At 45.2% G+C, this 18,467-nt stretch overlaps 1 protein-coding gene across 2 annotated transcripts in view; it reads right to left on the bottom strand.

Moving 5' to 3' along the window:
* Positions 1 to 18,467, bottom strand: part of ZFPM2 (zinc finger protein, FOG family member 2) — a 626,625-nt gene that overhangs the window by 509,836 nt on the left and 98,322 nt on the right. For both annotated transcript variants that reach the window (XM_073590173.1, XM_073590174.1), the window contains exon 2: positions 10,997 to 11,155. In XM_073590173.1, coding sequence (XP_073446274.1) covers positions 10,997 to 11,155 — 159 coding nt within the window. The remainder of the gene's footprint in view (positions 1 to 10,996; positions 11,156 to 18,467) is intronic.

Raw genomic sequence — 18,467 nt, 5'->3', positions numbered from 1 at the left:
AGCGCAAAACCTCCCCGGACGACCAGTTGAGGACCGGCTGATGAGTCCGTAGCCACGGAAGACCGAGCAGAATAGCATGAGACAAATCGGGCAACACGTAAAAGGCCACCTTTTCCCGGTGAAGAGCGCCAACTTGCAAAACAACCTCCTCTGTGACCATGGAAATGGGTTCCTGTAACGGTCTGCCATCAACGGAGGCAATCTTCCAAGCATTCTTTAGAGCAACCATGGGAATCCGATATTTGTCCACCACTTCACGCCAGATGAAGTTGCCTGCAGAGCCCGAATCCACGTAGGCCACCTCGGACCCACGCCTCTCCCCTAAAAGCAAAAGAACAGATAACGTGAGGGCTTGAGAGGAATCTTATCACCTAGGGAGGCCTCTCTTACCTGGCCTAGGTGGAAGAGTTTCCCGGTTTCTCAGGGCAAGAACGGATGAAATGCGATGCTCCTCCACAATAAAGACATAGACCCTGTGCCCGTCTCTCTCTCTGACGTGTTTCAGCCATCCGGACCTGGTCTACCTGCATGGGCTCGGGAGGAGGAGTGTGGGCAGACCCTGCTGGTCGTGTACTAAAGGACCGATCAGTGGATGGACTGGCCTGGTGGGTCTCCTATCCCTAGCAGACTCCCGCGCGTGCTCCGGGAACCGGAGGTCTATGCGAGTAGCCAGGGAGATGAGATCCTCGAGAATGGAGGGAGTATCCCGACCAGCCAATTCATCCTTTATCCTGCCCGACAGCCCACACCAAAAGGCTCCCACCAATGCCGCATTATTCCAACCCAATTCAGAAGACAATGTGCGGAACCGGATGGCTTACTGACCGACCGTCAGGGCGCCCTGGTGGAGGTTGAAAAGTGACCCCCATAAGAGAGGCTACCCGTCCTGGCTCATCAAATACCTTACGAAAGGTATCCAAAAAGACCTGGATATTTAAAACCATGGGATCATCCCTCTCCCAGAGAGGACTGACCCAAGACCGGGCCTCTCCCTCCTGATGGGACATGATAATGGCCACCTTGGCCCTATCGGAATGATACTGGTGAGGCAGAAGCTCAAAGTGCAGGCTACATTGGTTTAAGAACCCTCTACACTGTTTGCTCCTGCACCTGACGCTCTGCCTACTTTGTTTTTGGTTGATTGGAGAGGTTTCGGTCCTGAGGAGAGGTCCTGGGAACCTCGAGAGAACATTGATGCTCCTCTGATCATGAAACGATTTTTTGACAATCTTAGGAGGAGAGGGAGTAGAGGGGGGGTACTGTCACGTCCTCCACCGGTACCAATACTTACCTGCGCGACCCCGCGCGCACCTCCCGGCGTGCACCCGCTCCACGGCGCACTCCCGCTCCTGACATCCGGCCTCAGCGACGTCGGTCCCGCGCTCCTGCGCCCGACGCTCTGCCTAGTTCCTGTGACGTGGTGGCTCCACCCCCAACATGGCGGCACCCACCGTCTACTTCTTCCCGGCGTCTTCCCAGGTAAGATGCCTGTGTATCGTTGTGGTCTCACTGTCCGTCTGGCCAGCATTCTCTACGTTCCCAGGCCCTTTATCTTTTCCTTGCCTGTCCTGCTTGTGTTGTCTTTGGTTGCTGCTGTGCTCTCTTCTTCGCCACTGCCTTGTCCCTGTTCTTGTCTCGCCTCTGGCTCCTTCCCTTGCTTCTGTCTCTGAGGTCCTAGCTGTATACCGGCTGCCATTGTTCTCCTAGTCAGTCTTACCTTATGTCCTAACCTCTTTTGTTATCTCTCTTTCAGTCTCCTGCTTCCTCCAGTCCTAAGTGCTCCACGTTCCTCTCCAGCTCCGTGTCCACTGCTACACAGCTGTGCTGCCTCGCCGACTCTCCACCCTAGTCTCCCTGGTGCTCACCCAGTCGCCGCTTTGGCTCCGGCTGTCGCGGTTCCATCCCTTGTGGGCCTGCCCCTAACACTCCCTGTGTAGGGGGTGGCTCCACCTGGTCAGCTCGCCTGCAGGGGCTCTGGAGCCGTAGCCCAGATGGTCCACTCCGGGTTGTGATAACTTTATCTGCCATCCTAGCACCATCCGTAACAAATACACAGGCCATGGACCCCGCTGGAGTCACAGCTACTCAGAAGGAATTAATTTTCTTATGGCAGAATCAAACGCGTATAATGTCCTTTATGAAATCTATGGACGCGCGCCTTTCCGCCCTTCAAACCTCTGATCCTAGTAATGCGGCTCACCTGGCCGGCTTACAGCAAGAGCTAGCGCAGCAGCGTGACGCTCAGACTCATATTCTCAACTACATAGCCTCGGTTGATGGTCGCTTGCTCTCGCTCCAGGCAGCTGCTGCTGCTCCTTCCCCAGTCGCTAGTCCTCATCCTCAACCACGGTTGGCCAAACCACCCCGCTATAACGGCGACGCAAAATTATGCCGACGTTTCCTGAATCAATGTCGCCTTAATTTCAAATTATTACAGCAGCAATACCCCACAGACCAGTCCAAAGTAGCCTTCACAATGTCCCATCTTGAAGGGGACGCTTTGGCGTGGGTGAACCCCCTCTGGGAGCGCGATGACCCCCTGGTTGCCCACTTAACTAATTTTTTGGATATTTTCGTCGAGTATTCGACGAGCCTGGCCTCCTTGTCTCCACTACGGAGTCTCTGTTCAGTCTTAGCCAAGGTTCTCTAACTGTGGGTCAATATGCCATTCAATTTCGGACCCTGGCGTCCGATTTGAGTTGGAACAATGAGGCGTTGGGGGGAGCCTTTTGGCGGGGCCTTTCGGGTCCTATAAAAAATGAGCTGGCAGGGCGCGACACTCCCACTGCCCTTGAGGATTTAATTTCTCTGGCTACTCGAATCGATCTTCGGTTCCAGGAACGGGCTCGTGAGAGAAGACTCGCGCTTGGTGCCACCCACTCGCAGACCACCCAGTCCTCGCTCCAGGGCTCTTCCTTCTGCATCTGTACCCGAGCCGATGCAAGTGGATCGCCTCAAGCTCTCTGAACAGTGTCGCAAGGAGAGAAGTTCCCACGGCCTATGTTTTTATTGCGGTAGTGGGTCCCATTTGCTCCGAACTTGTCCGGAACGTTCGGAAAACTTCCCCGCCTAGGTCAGGTAAGAGAGGCCTCCCTAGGTGTGCATGATTCCTCTCATCCCCTTTCTCTGTCTGTCTTCTTGCATGTGGGTGACAAGCGGGTTTCTTTGGCGGCCTACGTGGATTCGGGCGCCGCAGGGAATTTTATTAGGCACAATGTAGTCTCCAAATTTTCTGTCCCTGTGAAGACCCTTGAGAGCCCTCAGATTTTGGCATCTGTAGACGGTAATCCTTTGCAAGAGTCCGTTAAGCTAGTCATGCATGAGATAGAGCTCCAGATTGGGGCCCTGCACAAGGAGAGAATTACATTTTATGTTCTAGCCGATATCTCTCATCCTGTTCTCCTTGGTCTTCCCTGATTGCGACTTCATGAGCCTACTTTAGACTGGCGTAACGGCAATATTCTGTGCTGGGGGGAGTCCTGTCAGTCTCGGGGTCTGCTGCCGGTGCATCCTGTAGGTGTCCCCCGTCCTCTCCCTGTTTCCTCCTGATTACCACCTGCTTATAGTGCCTACTCAGATGTCTTCGACAAAAGAGAAGCTGAGGTTCTACCGCCACACCGACCCTATGACAGCCCTATCGAGCTCATTCCTGGTACCACTCCTCCCCGTGGGAGAATTTACCCTCTCTCGTTAGCTGAGACGCAAGCCATGTCTGAGTACATTCAAGAAAACCTAGCCAGAGGCTTCATTCGGAAATCGTCCTCGCCTGCGGGAGCAGAGTTCTTTTTTGTGAAGAAGAAGGACGGGTCTCTTTGTCCGTGTATTGATTATCACGGTCTCAACCGCATCACGGTGAAGAACAAGTACCCGCTTCCACTAATCCAGGAACTCTTTGACCGCTTGAGAGGAGCACGAATCTTCACCAAGCTAGACCTGCGAGGAGCCTACAACCTTGTTCGCATACGGTTCGGGGATGAATGGAAGACCGTGTTCAACACACGGGATGGTCATTACGAGTATTTAGTCATGTTATTCGGACTCTGCAACGCTCCTGCAGTATTCCAAGAACTCGTCAATGATATCTTTCGTGATCTTCTCTATGTCTGTGTTGTGATCTATTTAGATGACATCTTGATTTTCTCCCCCGACTTGTCTAGTCACCGCCAAGATGTCCGTCAAGTTCTCCACCGTCTCAGGGAGAATCACCTATTTGCCAAATTGGAGAAATGCCTCTTTGAGCAAGCTTCACTGCCGTTCCTTGGTTACATCATTTCAAGTTCTGGCTTGGAGATGGATCCTGAAAAGGTCTCTGCCGTTCTCAAGTGGCCGCGTCCCCAAGGGGTGAAAGCTATTCAACGTTTTTTGGGCTTCGCCAATTATTACAGGCAATTTATCCCTCATTTTTCTTCGCTGACCAAACCTATCTCGGCTCTCGTTCGCAAAGGGGCCAACCCCAACACTTGGCCTTCGGACGCTGAGGCTGCTTTTGAGGTTTTAAAGCAAGAATTCGCCAAGTCCCCTGTGCTCCACCATCCAGATGCCAATAGGCCGTTCCTCCTGGAGGTTGATGCATCGTCTGTAGGAGCAGGAGCCGTCCTTCTGCAAAAAACCTCCTCTGGTCGCATGGTCACGTGTGGGTTCTTCTCTAAAGCTTTCACCGCTCCGGAACGAAATTACTCCATCGGTGACAGAGAACTACTAGCCATAAAACTTGCCCTCGAAGAGTGGCACCATTTTCTTGAGGGAGCCGTTAATCCGTTCATCATATTCTCGGATCATAAGAATTTGGCCTATGTTCAGTTCGCCCAAAGACTCAACTCACGTCAAGCTAGATGGTCTTTGTTTTTTGGGCGTTTTGATTTTGAACTCCATTTTCGGCCAGGGAACAAGAACGTCAAGTCGGACGCCCTGTCTCGCTCATTTTCGCCTGTGGACCATGTGGATGCTCCTACGCATATCATCAATCTGGCGAAGATCCTCACCGTGGCTCCGCTTAGCGTGCTTTCACCACCACCAGGTAAAACCTTTGTTCAAAGTGGGGACAGGCCGAAGGTCCTACGTTGGGGGCACTCGTCTAAATTTTCTGGACATACTGGAATCAAGAAGACTCTCTCTCTCGTCTCCCGCCACTATTGGTGGACATCGCTTCGCCAAGACGTCATGGACTTCATCGCTTTTTGTCCTTCGTGTGCCAGGAACAAGGTCATAGAATCATAGAATCATAGAATCATAGAATCGTAGAGTTGGAAGGGACCTCCTGGGCCATCTGGTCCAACCCCCTGCTCAAAGCAGGATTCGCTAAATCATTCCAGTCAGATGTCTGTCCAGCCTCTGTTTGAAGACTTCCATTGAAGGAGAACTCACCACTTCTCGTGGCAGCCTGTTCCACTCATTGATCACTCTAACTGTCAAAAAGTTTTTTCTAATATCTAATCTGTGTCTCCTCCCATTCAGTTTCATCCCATTGCTTCTAGTCTTTCCTTGTGCAAATGAGAATAAAGTTGATCCTTCTACAATGTGACAGCCCTTTAGATATTTGTAGACAGCTATTAAGTCTCCTCTCAGTCTTCTCTTTTGCAAACTAAACATTGCCAAATCCTGCAACCTTTCCTCATAACACAGGGTTTGCAGACCGGTCACCATTCTGGTCGCTCTTTTCTGAACTTGCTCCAGTTTGTTGATGTCTTTTTTAAAATGCGGTGCCCAAAACTGGACACAATATTCCAGATGAGGTCTGACCAAAGAGGAGTAGAGGGAAATAATGACTTCACGTGATCTAGACTGTATGCTTCTGTTAATACATCCTAGAATTGCATTTGCCTTTTTTGCTGCTGCATCACACTGTTGAATCATATTCAGTCTGTGATCTATTAGTATACCCAAGTCTTTTTCACATGTGCTGTCACTTAGCCCTATTCCTCCCATTCTATATATGCTTTTTTCATTTTTATTGTCAAGATGTAGTACTTTGCATTTCTCCCTGTTAAAAACCATTCTGTTAGTTGCTGCCCACTTCTCCAGTTTATTTAAATCTTTTTGAATCCTCTCTCTCTCTTCTCTAGTATTAGCTATCCCTCCTAGCTTTGTGTCATCAGCAAATTTAATCAGTTTACCCTCAATTCCTTCATCTAAATCGTTGATAAAGATGTTGAACAACACAGGGCCCAGGACACCGACCTCCTGGGCTCCTGCACCCCTTACCCATACCTACGACTCCCTGGACCAACATTGGCATGGACTTCGTCACCGATCTACCCCCGTCCTCGAGATGTACGGTTATCTTGGTGGTCGTAGATCGGTTTTCCAAGATGGCTCACTTTGTCCCATTGTCTGGTTTGCCTTCTGCCCCTGAGTTGGCGAAGATTTTCTTGTTCCACGTTTTTCGACTCCATGGCTTTCCGCAGCATATCGTCTCGGACAGGGGAGTCCAGTTTACCTCCCGATTTTGGCGAGCTCTCTGCGGATTAATGAAAATAACTCTGGATTTCTCTTCAGCCTATCACCCCCAGTCTAACGGGCAAGTGGAACGAGTCAATCAAGTTCTAACTTCCTACCTCCGGCACTTTTCCAACGCCCATCAGGATGACTGGGTTTCTCTTCTCCCGTGGGCTGAATTCGCGTGCAATAATCATTCCAGTGAAGCTTCTTCCAAGTCTCCCTTTTTTGTGGTTTTCGGACAACATCCCGGTATTCCCCTTCCCGTTTCCCCCACCTCGGGTGTACCGGCGGCAGACTCCTTGTCTGTAGACTTCTCCCAGATTTGGAGGGACACCAGGGAGGCCATGGAGAGAGCCAGTCACAGAATGAAGTTTTATGCGGACAAGAAACGTTTAGATGCTCCTCCGTATTCCCCCAGGGAGAGGGTCTGGCTATCCTCTCGGTATATCAGGCGAAAAATCCCTTCCTATAAGTTGGGTCCACGTTTCATTGGTCCCTTTGAAATCCTGAGGCGTGTCAATGACATAACCTACAAATTAAAATTGCCTGCTTCACTAAGAATTCCCAATGTTTTTCATGTATCTCGCCTCAAACCTGCGGTATTTAACCACTTCCACTCAACTTCTTCCCAAAAATTCCGACCCAACAGTTCTGATAATACCTTTGAGGTTAAAGATATACTCGCTATGAAGACTGTCAGGTGTCAAACTTTGTTTTTGGTTGATTGGAGAGGTTTCGGTCCTGAGGAGAGGTCCTGGGAACCTCGAGAGAACATTGATGCTCCTCTGATCATGAAACGATTTTTTGACAACCTTAGGAGGAGAGGGAGTAGAGGGGGGGTACTGTCACGTCCTCCACCGGTACCAATACTTACCTGCGCGACCCCGCGTGCACCTCCCGGCGTGCACCCGCTCCACGGCGCACTCCCGCTCCTGACATCCGGCCTCAGCGACGTCGGTCCCGCGCTCCTGCGCCCGACGCTCTGCCTAGTTCCTGTGACGTGGTGGCTCCACCCCCAACATGGCACACCCACCGTCTACTTCTTCCCGGCGTCTTCCCAGGTAAGATGCCTGTGTATTGTTGTGGTCTCGCTGTCCGTCGCCCCTTTGGCTCCGGCTGTCGCGGTTCCATCCCTTGTGGGCCTGCCCCTAACACTCCCTGTATAGGGGGTGGCTCCACCTGGTCAGCTCGCCCACAGGGGCTCTGGAGCCGTGGCCCAGAGGGTCCAGTCTGGGTTGCGATAACTTTATCTGCCATCCTAGCACTATCCGTAACACAAGCCCTTGTGTCCTCCACTCATTCCGGCGCCAACATCCTCAACACTGCTACATTTCTGCACCATCCACGTCTCCCCGCTATCATCCCCTTTATACTGCCCTGGGACTACAGCTCCACCTGTGGGGAGCTTTAACATCTTTGCTGCACCACACCACCAGTCCCAGAGGATCTGCATGCAGCGTCGGCCTAACACCTCAATTGCCGAATACCACAGGTGGCGTCACGAACTATTCATCTAAACCATTGCATTTCCACCATTCAATCTCCCCTATTATTTGGGCGCCCAGGGCCAAGGACCGGGTCACTGCTGCCGTGACACATCCCGCCGATACCGGCCCGGTACCGAGCACCCCACAGCCCTGGGAGGGCGACCCAAATCTTACCCCTTGGAATGATATAGTGAATCCTGCTTTGAGCAGGGGGTTGGACCAGATGGCCCAGGAGGTCCCTTCCAACTCTACCATTCTATGATTCTATGAAATGGGAGTATACTCAGGATTACAGAACAGGAGAAGAACTTGTGTATTCTGGTTACAAGCGGAGCAGTAGTACTCAATGTCAGGCAGCAGCCTCAAAAGCAAAAACAGGATTTTAGAATGTATAAAAAGAGAGATAAAATCCTGTGACCTCAATGTATTACGCCTCCAGTTTGGGGCTCAACATTTTAAAAAACATATTCAGAAGTTAGAGTAAGTTCAAAGGCGGCAACTAGATTATGTGATGAGAGGTTGGAAAATTTGGGCTGGTTTAGCTTAGAAAATAGACGTCTCAGAGGAAATCTCATTTATATGTATAAATATATGTGTGGTCAGTACAAAGGATGGACACATGACTTATTGCTTCCAAAGACCATACATAGGCCCACGGCACTCATTACGGGTGGAAGAAATGTGATTCTGGCAGCTAAATAAGAAAGAGTTCTTTACAGTTAGAGCAGTCAGACTGTGGGATGCCGACCACAAGAGGTAGTAATGGCTGACACCATAACAGCTTTTATAATAGGACTGATGCTTGTCTTATAACAAATTTCACTCTGGGTTATAGATAATCTAGCGATATAAAATATATAACTGGTGGAGAAAGGTGGAACTTCATGGACTTTCGTCTTTTATTCATCCTATATAATTACGAAACTATAACTGTGATGGGGCTCATGACAAGGGCAGACCCAGTGCAGAACAGCCCTCATTCCTGGTTAGCATCCATCAACTCCTCCAATCATCTGCCATATGTATGCATGGAGCACCACTCTATACTCTGCAGGTGCTGACTGTTTTAAACAGCAGACACCTGACGGTAACCGCTAATGCTAGAGCAACCTCTGATGTCAGCGGTTTAATCCCTCAGAAGGCATTGTGAGCAGCAACCGTGGCATCCAGATGACTATATGGGGCAGGGGACCCTGCTTGTACATCCTGCTTTCCAAATCCAAACAATGATTGACAACTTATTTTTGGCAAGTTAAAGGGAACCTGTCACCTGAAAAATGCTATTAACCTGCAGATATGGGGTTAACCTGCAAATTAATAGCAGTGTGAAGCTGCCCTACCCTATGCCAGCACTTAGACTCCCGCTGTCGGGAGGAAATTAACTCTATTCCCCCTGGTAGCGTCCTGGTTTTAGGAAAAGGGGCAGCGTCGGTGCGAATTCAGTCACCGTTCCGGGTATAGAGAGTGGTGGCTGTAACCTTATCCCCCCACGGACTGAACTGACAGCAGTGATAATCTTCTGCTGATAAAACACTGATTATATTGAAACTACAAGACACAGCCTAGTAAGTGACACATCCCTGGAATCAGAGTTTCTTGCCCTATATTAGGCTGCTTTCAGATTTTTCAGGAAAACACTAAAATCAGTCATAGAACATCATGCCTGAGTTTAGCATATCCTTCTCTATCTTATACTGTCCCCAACAAAGTCATTTTAATACTTGCCCTTTATAAGGGAACAAGGAAACCCTTAATGTGCTGATTAGCACACAGTCCACATCATGACTGAGTAATGGCAAAACAAAACTATTCCAATGCACCTCTTTGTATTAATTCCCATTGTCCTGTATGAAAGAGCAAAGAGGGATTTGTCCCACACACGTGATCATTTACAAAACTATCGATTAATTCCAAATTTCCAAAGGAAAAAAGAAAAGGTAACAGCAGGTCCTATTGAAGCCATGTTGTAAACTGGTGGCTTGTGTCATGAAGGGATATTAATTAACATTGCATTAAGATATCAATCCAATTAAACCAAAGCAACAAATAAACAATTAGCTCATATTGTGAGGCTTATGTTAAACAATAAATAAATATAAAAATGTTAATTAATAATTAGTGTTTGGTCCATATTTAACACTTTATAAAAAAAACATTTTAGTGAGTGATGTTTTTATGTGTGAAGAGAAGAGGTTGTGGCTTGATTGAAAAGTGGTGTGGTTTAGTGAAAACGGGCAAGACCTAACGAGTACCACCACGGGCACGTACCAAACATGAGCCAAAATTCTTGGTGCAAAGTAAGTCAAATAATAGTTAGTGGAAAATGGAACCTCATACACAATAGATCGCTGTCAGCTGATGGTTGGGCCGATCCTTTGGCCGATAGCCATCTCTCCTGGCTCTACCATACACGAGAACGCTCGGGTCAGCTGAGCTCCTACGTTCCCTGTGGTGGCGGCCCACCTCATGGAGAAAAACAAGATCGGCAGTTCCATATTGGCCGCTGCAGCTGACTCAACTGGCGCTTTAGACTAGACAATCCTAAGATACGACAAATTTAGCAAACAGGTTGAACCACTGTGGTAAATCTGATACACTTTAAGACTTGTTTGCCTAAATTTGCACTGTCGAAAAATTGGACAGTGTTGATAAATTTGCCCAATTGTATATGGCTATGTGCACAAAAATATGCTGCAAATACTAATGTGTTGGTAAGAAAAAACATAATATGATACATGCTTTTTTTATGCATTTTTAATGCATTTTTGACACATTTTTTATGCGTTTTATTTCCTATTCATTGGTTTGGGTTCAATTTGCAGCAAAAAAACGCTGAAAGACTTGCCATGCCCCAGATTTAAATCAGCAAGTAAAAAATAAGCAACGTGTGCATGAGACTTCAGGAATCTCACGCGCTTTTCTGGCTCTAAAAAAATCTTTCAGGTTTTGTGACAAATCTGCACAGAAAAAAGCAGCAAAAAAACGACAAAATCGCAACAAGTGCGACGACTCTTAGAAGTAGCTTGACTATACATCTGTTTATATTGCTTGTACTCGGCATGGTACAATACCTTTGTTACAGAAATATTCCACGTCTTCACAGGTCATATTCTCCGACTCAAACTCTGTTGTGAAACTTTCTTCCAGTGGAAAATCTTCCTTAGTAATAATCTCATTTTCCTCCGACCCACAATCCTCATCCTCATCCTCAATAGCATCTTCCAGAGGCCCTTCAGATACAAACACATTACACATTATGGATGGCCATAGGAAGCACTATTTTTTATTGATACATTTATATTAATTTGATACATTTTTATTTTTTCCTGTTTCGACGGAATGTGAAGGCTGCAGCCAATCAGCGGACCACTGACTGGCTGCAGCGGTCATGTGATACATCCTGTTGGTTGTTGATATTAAGTGACCATACATAGTGGGACAAAGTGGTGACAGATCGGGAATATAGTTTATTTTTTTCTTACAGTTCTAACTTGTATAGCAGTGTAGAATCCATCAAAAGGCTCGAGTCACACCAACGTGTATTCTCTCAATCGGTCCGATTATGCTAATCACACTCGGATCAGAGTTCCATCAGATTGTGATTACAGTGGGATCCGATTTTCTCAGATGAGGAAAAAATGGAAAAAAGAAGTTTTTCCAGCTTCTCCATTCTGTCAGTCCTTGAAAATCAGACTGCACTCAAATGCCATCCGATTGCAGTCCAATCTTTTCCATGGACTCATTAACTTGAATGAGGGAATGCAATCCAAATATTGGATCAAACTCGGGCAAGCTGAGATTTTTTTCCTAGGACTATCTCAGTCTGAGAAAAAAATCGGACATGCCCCAAAAAATAATATCGGTCATAGTGCTATCCGATGCTTTGTCGGATCGCACTTGGACCGAAAATACGGTCATTTGCAAGATGCAGAAGCCGTTGGCATCTTTTCCAGCCCATACGCCACAAACCAAAATCTACACCAGTTCAAAGCCAAATATTGATGAACTCATTGGTAGCAATATTAGGAAGCAAAACAAGATGCAAGTTCATGCTAATTGCAAAAAGATTGTTAGCGTTCTGTTACCATGGAGAGGCCCAATCTAATATATAAAGCTCAAAGTGTGTGTGTGTGTGTGTATGTCCGGGATAGGCATCCGCACCGTCGCAGCTACAGCCACAAAATTTGGCACAGTCACACGTCTGGACCCCGAGAGCGTCCTAAGCTATGTTGTAAGGCGAAATTTTAACCCCGCGCGTTCCAATTCACCAAACAATTTTGCCCCATCTACATACAGGGGAAAAAGTGTGTGCGTATCAAGCCCCGCCCCTCATTATGATGTCACAATGGTTGCCATGGCGACTCTGATGTCATCATAGGTTGCAAGCCCCGCCGCTCATTATGATGTCATAATGGTTGACTATGGGATGGAGGATGTGTGATGGGTGTATGGGCACTGAACTATGGGATGGAGGATATGTATGACGGGTATATGGGCACAGGACTATGGGATGGAGGATGTGTATGATTGGTATATGGGCACTGAACTATGGGATGGAGGATATGTATGACGGGTATATGGGCACAGGACTATGGGATGGAGGATGTGTATGATTGGTATATGGGCATGGGACTATGGGATGGAGGATGTGTGATGGGTATATGGGCACGGGCCTATGGGATGGAGGATGTGTGATGGGTATATGGACACTCAACTATGGGATGGAGGATATGTATGATGGGTATATGGGCACGGGCCTATGGGATGGAGGATGTGTGATGGGTATATGGGCACTGAACTATGGGATGGAGGATATGTATGACGGGTATATGGGCACAGGACTATGGGATGGAGGATGTGTATGATTGGTATATGGGCATGGGACTATGGGATGGAGGATGTGTGATGGGTATATGGGCACGGGCCTATGGGATGGAGGATGTGTGATGGGTATATGGACACTCAACTATGGGATGGAGGATATGTATGATGGGTATATGGGCACGGGCCTATGGGATGGAGGATGTGTGATGGGTATATGGGCACTGAACTATGGGATGGAGGATATGTATGACGGGTATATGGGCACAGGACTATGGGATGGAGGATGTGTATGATTGGTATATGGGCATGGGACTATGGGATGGAGGATGTGTGATGGGTATATGGGCGCAGGACTATGGGATGGAGGATATGCATGATGGGTATATGGGCATGGGACTATGGGATGGAGGATGTGTGATGGGTATATGGGCACTCGACTATGGGATGGAGGATATTTATGATGGGTATATGGACACTCGACTATGGGATCGTGGATATGTATGATGGGTATATGGGCATTCGACTATGGGATGGAGGATATGTATGATGGGTATATGGGCATGGGACTATGGGATGGAGGATAATTATAATTTGTTATAACTAACCACAGTTAGTTACTATGCCCGGGCAGCACCGGGCTCTTCAGCTAGTTCTGCATAAAAACTGTAAACACTAAACAATATATTTTTAATTTGGACTGTTTGCTAAATTGCCTCTGTTTTCATTTTAGATACATTTGGGCAATAAAAAAAAAAATTGGAAAAAAACCTTTAAAATGTATAAAAGCAAGTTTACACAGACACAAAGATTCTTTAACTCTGCTTTATCGTAGCATCAAATTGTGTTTTCATTTATATAATAACCTACGTAAAGACAGAATCCCTACTTGGATAAAAATATTAAAGCTTTATTTTAGTTGAAGCCGCAGGAGATACTTCACGTATCCTCAACCGCTAGGACGCTGTAGCCCAAACCACTTTGATGTTATGACTGCAGCAGACATTTCATTTTACATACAATAATGAGATGTCACCGACCGGTGTTCTGTATTATGTACTACGATCACAGACGGGAACAAACGGCCGCATTATAGGAAAGGAACGGAACTTGTGAAAAATCTCAGTATCATCCTAAGTCTCGTTGGGTTCTGACATTCTAGAACGATTTACAAATAGTGGGTAGACACCAAAAATCCTAAATATACCGAATCATGCATTATGGATAGGGCCTGATCAAGATCGGTAGACATCACTGGGCAAAAACAAAAAAAAGTGGGCTTCCTTCCCATAGAAATATAACTTTGGAATATTTAACATTGGGCATAAACATTAGTAATCTGGCATATCCCAATGATGTTAGCAGTACCTAAGAACAACTTGTGCGTCTGAGGCTCTAATCACAGCCTGGCGATTATACCGCCCGGGTTTGTAGATATCGCTGCTGCTTTAGAGATCTGTAAAGTAGGTGCTCGAAGAAAGGTGACCTAAATATACAGGTGTTACAGTTTTAACCTTTCCATGAATTTAGTTAGGGGTTGTCCATGATTTTGATATTGATGACCAATCAGTTATCAAAAACATTTAGGGGTGCCAAGTGTTGGATCCCCACCGATCAGCTGTATGAACATTTCCAATGCTTTGTCACCCTGTTTAGTGTTCGTTGCTAGGTACCTTAGATTTATTTATTTTACTCCCTAACATAGCACTATTAAATTCTACAAGCTTTACAGACATCATCATCACTGTCCCCAATAGGGCTCACAATTTAATCTTCTATCAGTATGTCTTTGGAGTGTGTGAGGAAACCGGAAAACCAGGAGGAAACCCACACAAACACGGGGAGAACATACAAACTCCTTGCAGATGTTGTCGTTGATGGGATTTGAACCCGGGACCGGGTCTGCGAAGTACCAGTGATATAACCACTGAGCCACCGTGCTGAAGATCAGCTCTTCTTTGAACAGGAGTTGATGAGCTATTGGATCATTAGTGGGACCGCCACTAATTCGATATTGAAGACGTACACACGTGAATAAGTTATCAATAAGATAGGGTTGGAAAACCCTTTTAAAGACTATAATCTCTCACAATACAAACGTCACGACAAAACCATTGATGCTGTAATTCACATCCTGGAAGCTGATTGGTCACATATAGACACAAATCGTAAAAATATTTTTAAGCTGGTAATCTCATGCTAAACATCTTGGTATATGTTGAGTCAACAGTGAAGATGAGATAAGACACATCTGTGTATCTTAGAAATAACTCAATGAGCTATGGCAAAAGTGTTGGCTTGCTACACAATCCCAATAGAGAGCCACAATGTTTTTTATATTCTTTAAAACTTCCATAACACATAGTGTCATTGTGATACTGTGTGTACTGGTGGTCTGGGATTTGACCTCACATGCAAAGTACCCTTCCAAAAAGGACTTTTCCGCTTTTAGAAAACCCTTGCCCTTGTCTGTAATTTGCTTTAAAAAAGAAACCGTGCTTTACTGATTCATTGTCCATGTCCAGCGCACAGTATCTGATTCTCCAGTGTCTGTAATTGTCAGCAGTGCTCACATCATGTCAACAGCGATGGATCCAAAAAATTAATTAATGTCGTCAACTCGGGTATAGTGGTAGGGACCTCAGCACCACAAAAAAAATGAGACGGTAGTTCTTGCTGAAGTGTAAATTTATTTTGATCAAACAAGGGAGTCAAATCAGATATATATGGTCAACGTTTCGACGGGAAAGAGTCGTTGTCAAGGACATCTGTTGCAGATAGACAAAAATCTAGTAGAGCATTAACGTAAATCATAAGATCTCTTTCATGTCAAGGATGACCTGTGTGGAGAAAGAGCTTGGAATCAGGGAATGCGGCAAGTTTTCTTTTAGCCGTGGGGGCTTACAACCTGTTTACCGCATTCCCAGATTGACGGCTCCTGCTCCACACAGGTTCTACGTGACATGAAAAAGATCTTATGATTTACGTTATTGCTCTACTACATTTCTGCCCACTTGCACCTGCAACAGATGTCCTTGACAAAGACAGCTCCTGCTCGAAATGTTGGACCATATCTGTATTTGACTCTTTGCCGGATCAAAATAAATTTACACTGCAGCAAGACCTACAGTCTCATTTTCTTTTGAGGTGCGGAGGTTTCTACCTCAATAAGTCTGGACTATGAGTTCCTTCCTCAAGCACACAAGTCTTTTAAGAAGACAGTGTGCCAGTCTTACTCCTTCTAACTAGTCAACTTGTGTATAACCGCCAAGCTCAGTCATTGGCTAGAGCGCTATTGATGTGACCTCAGCGCTGGAGACAATAACAGACACTGAGAGCAATGGCAGACACTCAGCCCTGCATGCGGGGAGAGGGTGGGTGGGTAAAGCATAGTTTATTTTTTACTTTTACTTTAAAAAATTATTTTTAAAACCAAAGTGCAGCTTGAAACTGGACATCCCTTTTAAATGTTTTATCACCACCCCATTTAAAGTAGAGACAATACCAATATGTTTGATTTATTATCACAATTAACGACGATTTACCCAACCCAAACTTCCTGTAAACAGCGACCGCAATGCATCCAGCAGATTCCCGGTGTAAAGCTGTTTGAAATGTCTCAAAATTTTTGCGCAACTGGCATTTGCGCCAAAAGTTAGCAGCTTTTGTCGATTTTTCTAAACTCTGAGCCAACTGAATTGATGAATTGGTCATAATTTACACAAATAAATTACTCAAATTTCGACAAAAGCGCATTCCTGTCTCTTACTGGAATACTCTTTCTAAGTTTAGCAAGCGGCAGCTGAAAGATAGGTCATATTTCTTAAGATGTGCCCGCCTTTTAATGAATTTGACGCATATTACCCCACGGAATCAAGATGGCCATCCAACACGCCAGTCTTGATGAATCGGGACCAAAACTTTTTTACAATATTTTATGAGAGCAGAGACACAATATATTATATTCCATGCTTTCATCATTTTATCTGTACAAACTGATTTCGATGTCCTTAAGCTTCAATCGGACGCCTCTATGGGGACATTAGGGTGAAGAAAACCTAAAGACATGTTGAACAGTTCCTCACCGCAGGAGCGCACAAGCCCGGCTCACGCACATCCCACAGAGCTCTTTAATGAAGGTATGTTCGTTCTGTGGACACTGCAAGACCGCATAAGCCTTATGTAATTGAGCTTAACAGCGAGAATAAAAGTCCTATTTCTCCAGCTTCTAAAAATCTATTTAAAATGAGTAAAGTTCCTCCTGCAGACACTCACTTTTTTAACATGAGTTGCATCAGGGGATCTTGTAGGATGGAAACATTTTTATTAATTTTTCTCTTATCTACGGGAGGATGTTGCTTTTTTTCATTTACATTCCTAGCCTCCAGGTAGCAGAGAAGAGAATCATAGACTAGAAAATTTTTTGATTAATTTCTTTCCATGTGTTATGTTATTTCTTATATATAATTGATTTCTTTTGCTTGTAGCTGTACATCTATTTTATATCTGCACCTATTGCCTTCCTTCAATCAAGAAAGTTGAAGAAAATTACCTGAATTTTGTTAAGTTTATTAAAAAAGGGAACGCGCTGAATATTTAAATTGTTAAGTTTATTAAAAAGAGCCTCCGTGAATATTTAAATTGCGTTTTGAAATGCTAACGAAAAGAAGATATTACAGAATTTTAATAGTAGGTTCAATTTGACCCACCGACTTTTGCAGGAAGGGTCAAAAATTATTCAAATTGTTTCTTTACACTCAAAGAAGAAAACCTTTGATTTTTTTCTAAATGGATTAATATTCTTCTCTGCTGGGTCTTTTGACACGTTGCTGTATGACAGTATTAATTCTACTGGTGTATAAATTTTTCAAAGACCTTTCTGCTTTCATTTTCATGTACGCTCTTAACTTTTTTATCTTTTGCTATTATGATAGAAGAAGCTTTTATTAAGACTTTTTGGCCTTCTTTTCTTGAGTTGGCCAAAATACAGCTGATATTTTACGGGAAAAGCCACCTTGTTTTAAGAGGAAAAAATAAATAAAATTCTATGACACCGGCATTTTTCTTTTTTTTTTAGTTCTAAGTAAATAGCTTCATGTATAGTCCAAATGTACTCATATATGGCAAAATGTAAAAAAAAAAATCAAAGTTTATTCCTAAATAATAAGCAAAAATTGGGAGCAGAAGAGGAAAAAAATACAGAAATTCGCCCTACTACCACAATACAGGGTCCAACTAGCCAAGCGGTTGACGAAAGGACAATTTCTAAAGGATCAGCTGAAGACATAAAAATTTAAGGACATTTTTTGCCCAATTCATGGTAATAGGACTTTTTTTGCGCAAAAATTAAAAAAAATAAAAATCATATCACCATCTGCAGAATAATAAGAGTATAAACTAGGATCCAACCTACGGGGAACATGCATGCGAGTTTTATGCACAAATGACAGTAGACCCTTAAAATCATTTTCTCAGGTGGGTTGTAGGCACACCACTCAAGATACTTGTGATCTTCACTCTCCCGAGTCTTAAATGGGTTGTCCGTAGGATTAAGCAAATTACCGGCAGGATAGGTGATAGCTTTCTGATCGGTTGGGGTCTGAGTGCTTGGACATACAAGGATCGTCAGATCAGGGAATTTTTACCCCAACAGGAAACTTTTATCACTGTTAAAAAATTATGCAGAAAGTTGACCACCGCTCTTTTGTTTCTCTATGGAGG

Source organism: Dendrobates tinctorius, unplaced genomic scaffold (genome assembly GCF_039654945.1).
Source record: "Dendrobates tinctorius isolate UK_male_01 unplaced genomic scaffold, ASM3965494v1 ptg000116l, whole genome shotgun sequence".
In the NCBI taxonomy this organism is placed as follows: Eukaryota; Metazoa; Chordata; class Amphibia; order Anura; family Dendrobatidae; genus Dendrobates; species Dendrobates tinctorius.
Note: the sequence above shows the minus strand (reverse complement) of the source record. Positions and strands in the feature narration are given on the sequence as shown.